General features: G+C 55.8%; 1 protein-coding gene across 1 annotated transcript in view; it reads right to left on the bottom strand.

Moving 5' to 3' along the window:
* Positions 1-410: 410 nt before the first annotated feature.
* DMRTB1 (DMRT like family B with proline rich C-terminal 1) overlaps positions 411-5,937 on the bottom strand; it is a 6,552-nt gene continuing 1,025 nt past the window's right edge. Inside the window, 4 exon segments of the mRNA XM_021707116.1 lie at positions 411-469; positions 1,004-1,190; positions 4,084-4,253; positions 5,750-5,937. The exon segment at positions 5,750-5,937 is cut by the window's right edge and continues 67 nt beyond it. Of these exon segments, the coding sequence (XP_021562791.1) occupies positions 411-469; positions 1,004-1,190; positions 4,084-4,253; positions 5,750-5,937 (604 nt within the window).

Raw genomic sequence — 5,937 nt, 5'->3', positions numbered from 1 at the left:
CAGCCCCTGAGACCAGGCAAAGGCTGCAAAAAGCTGAAATAGATGGTGCCTACTGTCCCGGCGCGGGGTCTGAGGAAAACAAAGACCGCCTCTGGGGCTTCGTCCGATCAATGGCAGTGCAACCTAGGGATGGTTCAATTCATTCCTGAATGGGAGCCTCCTCCAGCCCCTCACTCCTCAGAGCCCTGGCCCTCCCCGAGCGATGTCTTCCCCCATGCTCCCCTTCATCCACAAAGCTCAGAACTGAAAGAAACTTGGAAATCACCCTCCTTCCTCCTCTCTTGAACCGGGAGTCAGCTCCCATCTACACCCATCAACATCCTTCCTCCCTACACATCACCGAACACTGACATGAAAATCTCTGCTGTCACTCCCCGAAGCCCCACTCTGCTGGCCTGAAGGAGTGGGGCCTAGTCAGACTGCTCCTGAGACGATGGCTGGCTGGGCAGCGCCTCTGCATCCTGGTCATCTGTGAGGGACAAAGAAGGCGGCGGGATTTAGAAAGAAGACGACCTCTCTGCAGATAAAGATCTTCTCTCAGAGCGGCCTGGGCCAGGCAACAACCTCACCAGCCCACACTGGCTCCTGCTGCTCCAGGCTCCGCATTTGCCACTTCCCTCAACAGGCCCACCCCAGCCACAGAAGCCTGGCACCTCTGGTCTTCCAAATGCACCACGTGCGTGTTCTTCCCCACGCCTCTGCCCACAGTGCTGGTAAGGTGAGGGGAGAACCCTTAGCCCTGGAACCAGACAGAGAACTCTGTTCAAATCCCAGCTCTGCCATCTGCATCTACAAGAACCTCTCGGGGCCTCAGTTTCCCCACCTGGAACCCCATTCCGACCTCCCTCAGATGCCTGCTGATGGGGACTGAAGGAGGGGGAAAGAAAGCGCTTATCCTGGGGCCCAGCACCTTTAATACTTCATGACCCTTCGCATTAGGTCTCCCTTCCTTCGGAAAGTCTCCCTGGCTCTCCCAGAAGCTGGAAGACGGGTGCCCACTCACCAGTGTTCTCCGTGTCAGACAGGACGGTCAGTGAGAAAGTCGAGGGAGGTGGTGGTGGTGGCGGCGGAGGGAGGAAGTGGACCCCAGAGAGGAAGCCTGGAGGGAGGAACTGGGGCTGCGGCGGCAGGGGCAGTGGTGGGGGCGGCGGGTAGTAGGTGGGCTGGAAGTCTCCCACAGGCTCAGACACCTGCACCACACAGCGGAGAGGCAGAGAGGGGAGAGAGTCAGCCAGGCAGGAAGATCAAACATGGCTGTTATTCCTAAACAGGGGGCTCCTGATGGGGTGGATTCACCTCTGTGGCCCCCAACACCTGGACACTTGGAACGGGGTGTTCAGTAAACACCTGCCAAGTGATTGAAGGCAAGAGGGAAACAGCTGAACAGTGACCGTGAGCCCTTCTGTATATGCCGGTATTATGCTCGGACCCTTACAGCCCTAGGAGGAGGGTTCCATGACTGTCCTCGCTGGAATGATGAAAAACAGGTTTAGAGAGAAGAAGCTGCAGGTCCCAGGTCCCAGAGCTGCTATGGGGCAAAGGCAAAACTGGACCCCAGGTCTGTGCGACTCCACTGATGCGTGGCACTGCTCCCCACTGGGGAAGGGTCTGGTGCCTCCCAGTGCCACAGGGCCCCCTTGTCTGGCACATTTAATGACATTTAATGGGGAAAACCCAAGTGTCAGGGGCTGTTGGGAGAAGAAGTCAGCAATGCAGGGGCAGCACGGCTGTCACTGAAGCAAGGGAAGCTAGGCGACTTCAGGCAAGGGGCCTCACTGACCAGCCCTTGTTTCTTTCTCCAGCAAGGAAGCCAACTCCACACCACAGCACAGGACCCAGTGAGAGGATCTGGAGGGGGGTAACTGCACGGCTCAGAGCTTAACTGGGAAAGACGGGACCGTCATAAGAAATCATAATGAATTTTGGATGCAGTTCCCATTATTTCCTTCTCTAACCAGATACTTCAGAGTGACACATCCCAAGCTATGTTTCAGAGGACCTAGTATCCTACAAGGTATTCTTTAGTACTCTTATAGGTGCTCTTAGTCAATGAGTTTGAGAAACATATACTGCTCCCCACACATGAGCACATTAAGCCCTCTGAGTAGTCGATAAAAATCCCTTAGATTAATCCAGCATTCCCTAACTTTATTTGATCCCAAGGAAGGGAAGAAAGCCTACTGTGTGCCAGGCGTTGTGCTAAGCATCTGACAGGCATCACACCCGATTCAGTCTTCTCAGCAGCCCTGGGAGATGGGGCCTCCCACCCCTGTGTTACAGATGAAGTCCTGAGTGAAGTCCTCAGAGATTAGGGAAAGCCCCCAAGTCCTGTGGCTCGTGATCAGTGGAGACAGGGTGGATGCTAGGTCCACCTCCAGTGCCCGTGCTCTCCTATGAAGAAGAGACCAGAGGAAGCAAGAGCAGCAGATGTGGCAGGGACAGGAAGGGAAGGAGCAAGATGCCTCCGGGGAACATCTCCAAGCCTGGGCAGCAAGACAAGGGTGAGAGTAGTTCCCAGGATCTTGGGTTTGAAACCACTCACAAAAATGCCTGATCCTCCCTCCAGACACGAGGGGGTGGAAGGACGATTATTATTAGTGCTTTAATTCCAAGCTGCTCAGCCAAGTCTCTCCCTGGATCACAGCTCCTGCCTGGGGCCTGTGGTGGCAGCTCAGGCCCAAATAAACCGACTGAGATCACACTCTTCACAAAGGCCGTCTGGCGGGCCTGTCAATCAGAGCCCTGCCCTGGACGCCAGGCTCCAGGCTTCTGTGTGAGCAGACGGAGTGTGCTCTGCTTGGCCAGAGCCTCTCTCTCTGTGTGGAAGCTGCAGACGCCTTGCTCTCCACGGGCTACGGTAGGGGGGCCAAAGGCAGCACCCACAGAGGTCAGGCAGGGCAGCAGTGGTGATGCAAGTCAAGGGCCGTATTGGGTGTGAATCCGCGGAGCCGGTGCTGGCACGGATAAACACTGCTTCCTGGCAAAGAAGCCTCAGTGTCCCGTCTCTCTCTGTAAAATCCTGCCACAAGGTTGCCAGATGGGAGAGCTTTTAACCATCCCAGTCTGGAAGGAGCTGGTAAGTAAGGCCACAAAATTTGGTCACTCCTGCCCCATACTCCACATGGCAGAGGTGACCTGGCTTTTTACACATTCAGTATTAAGAACTACAGGCAAGCTGGGCTCGGTGGCTCAGCCTATAATCCCGCGCCTTGGAAGGCTGAGGTGAAAGGATTGCCTGAGCCCGTGGGTTTAAGACCCGCCTGGGCAACTTGGTGAGACCTCATCTCTACAATAAATCAAAAAATTAGCCAGGCATGGTAGTGCGCACCTGTAGTTCCAGCTATTTGGGAGACTGAGGCAGAAGGATCGCCGGAGCCCAGCAGGTCGAGGCTGCAGTGGCCAGGAGCGGCCACTGCACTCCAGTCTGGGTGACAGAGTGAGACTCCAACTCAAAAGAAAAAAAAGAGCTACAGCCTTAAAAAGAACACCCTTTAGTAATTGACCATTAATCTTATGAAAGGATTAAATTTCATTCATTTTTTCAACAAACAGGTGTCTGGGGGAAGGATTCCCTATGTTTTATGACCCCTCCAAAAATCCCTCTGTAGTCTCAAGGGGGCTTTACCTGTGAGCCAAGAATCTACATTGGGTCCTGGTTCTGCCCTAAACTTTGTGGTCCCAGGAAAGTGATAGTCCCAGTCTGGTGCCCAGCAAAATGCAGGTCCTTTAACATCAGTGTTCCATGAGTCAAGGCCAATGGTCACCCCTGAACTCCTACAGCCTTTTAGTCCACGGTCCTGAAAAGCATATGCCTCAGCCCAGGCCAAGTGGTGTGGACTGGTCTATGTGTGTGCACCCCCCAAAATGCACATGGCACACAGTCAGTATCGTATCCTCTACATGTGTGCACCCTCAGAGACCCACATGACACAGTCAGTGCCCTATCACTCCTACCAGTGCTCGGGGGCTGGCAGAGTGGGCAAACGGCTACAACAACTGGCTTCCCGGGACTGAGGATCATGAAGGTGGCAAGGGCCGCTGGGATCAGAAGGCACCTAGAAAGGAATGCAGGATGGGACTCACCAAACCTTCTCCATGGTAGTGGCTGCAGGACACATGCCGGAAGCCCCGCTGCAGCGGGATCCCCGGCGTTGGGGATGGATCCTGGAAGCCCAGTGGGAATGGGCAGTAGGGGTGCATGCTGGGGTAATCAGCACCCACCACACAATCCGAGTTGATGCCCAGAGGGAGCCCTGAAAAAGGAAGCAACAAGGGGAGTATCAGAGAACTGGAAGAGGGTCCCGAAATACTGCCCCAGCAGTGGTATAATAAACACTACTGTCTACCCACGGCCATTGAGCTGTGACTCAGTGCTTTCTAGTACTTCAACCATGCCCCACAGCTCTCAGAAAGTCCTCAGGACAGTCCCGAAGCCCGGGCCAGCTCCTGCCTCCAGGACTTACCATGTGCCCTAAACTAGCTGCTTCTGCCTGTTACCATTCCAAGGCCCTGCACAGGCCGCTCACTGGGCTTGGGGGCTTTCTCTCCTCACACCCCTTGGCATCCTAGAGTCCTCAGCTCCTCCTCTTCCTCCAGACCACAACAAAATCATCCATTGCAGAACCCCATTAACTGGCCTGTGTGATTCTTTATCAACTCTGTCCCACCCTCAAGGACAAGATCCTTGAGGGCCAGAAATACGACCTGCCCCTTCCTCTCCATCACCAGCATCTGGCACATTCTAAGCGGTCAGTCCCTGTTTGTTGAGACAGAACTAAGAAAGGCACCTGCGTCCCTGGAAAGGTAGTCCTCTTAGGATCACTGCTGGGACTAGCTTCCTGGGGACCCAGATTTTTCCTAGAAAGTCAGGAAGGCAGAAATGACCTTCAGGAAATGACCAACCCCTGAGCATGCAGAGGGGACTTGCCTGGGCTACAGGGTGAGCAGCCCTCGCCTCCTAACTCTGATCTGTGCCCTTCCCGCCATACTGCCATGGGGAAAATACTATGGAAATTCACATCTGCACCCCAAAAGAGCTGTTTTTTAAAAGCCTCAAGTATATGTGTGACTTGAAATTGTACTTCAATACAAAAAGCTGCAAGACAGCGCAAACAAGGTCACATATGTACAAGGTGAGGGGAGAAAAAAGAGACAACAATATCTCAGTAGGCCCAGCTGCCTTCTCACGGAGAGTACAGGAGCGGACTCATCTCCGCCCACGTGCACAGAAAGGGCGGGAAAGGGTGCGCAGGCGCACTGGGCCAGGGCCCTGCAGAGGGGAGGAGCCTCCAGACTGCGAACGGCAAGGGAAGAGTGCGCAGGCGCAGCCGTGGTGACGCCAACCCACCGACAGAAAAATCCTGGAGGCGACTCCAGCCCAAGAAAAGGGCGGGAAGAGGCGCGCAGGCGCAGTAGGACTGTTCTCCCTGCCGGGGAGGCGCCACGGCTACGACTGCTGGGGGCCATTTTTCTTGCAAACTGGAAAGGCAAAAACTGTAGCTAAATGTTTAAAAAAAAAAAAGCTAAATCGCCCATTCCTTTCTAGCCTTCCTTTTTGCTGTTTGCAAAAAGGCACGCAACTCACATCGCTGTTCCGAGAAAGATTTCTCAAAGCCAACTTCACGTTACCCGTGGAAAGCATCGCCCCCACCCCTAGTCCCGGATGGGCCCGCCAGCTCCGGGAGCAGGGAGGCGGCTGCCGGAGAGGAACCGACGGCGGGCCGAGGCCGCGCGGGGCCGGGAGACTCACCGAAGTCGGCGAACGGCGGGCTGGGCATGGGCCGCAGCGACCTGCGCAGCTCCAGGCGGCCCGGGCAGCCACCGCCCGTGGCCTCCGCCCCGAGCGGGGGCCCCACGGCACCGGGCAGCGCCACGGCGGCTCGCTCGCCGGGCCCCCCGTGGCCACGGCCGCCCAGGACTGGCTGGAAGGCGCTCGGG

The sequence above is a fragment of the Carlito syrichta genome, unplaced genomic scaffold (genome assembly GCF_000164805.1).
Source record: "Carlito syrichta isolate Samal-C Ts95f unplaced genomic scaffold, Tarsius_syrichta-2.0.1 Scaffold316384, whole genome shotgun sequence".
Lineage (NCBI taxonomy): Eukaryota > Metazoa > Chordata > Mammalia > Primates > Tarsiidae > Carlito > Carlito syrichta.
This window is presented reverse-complemented; position numbering and strand designations above follow the sequence as displayed.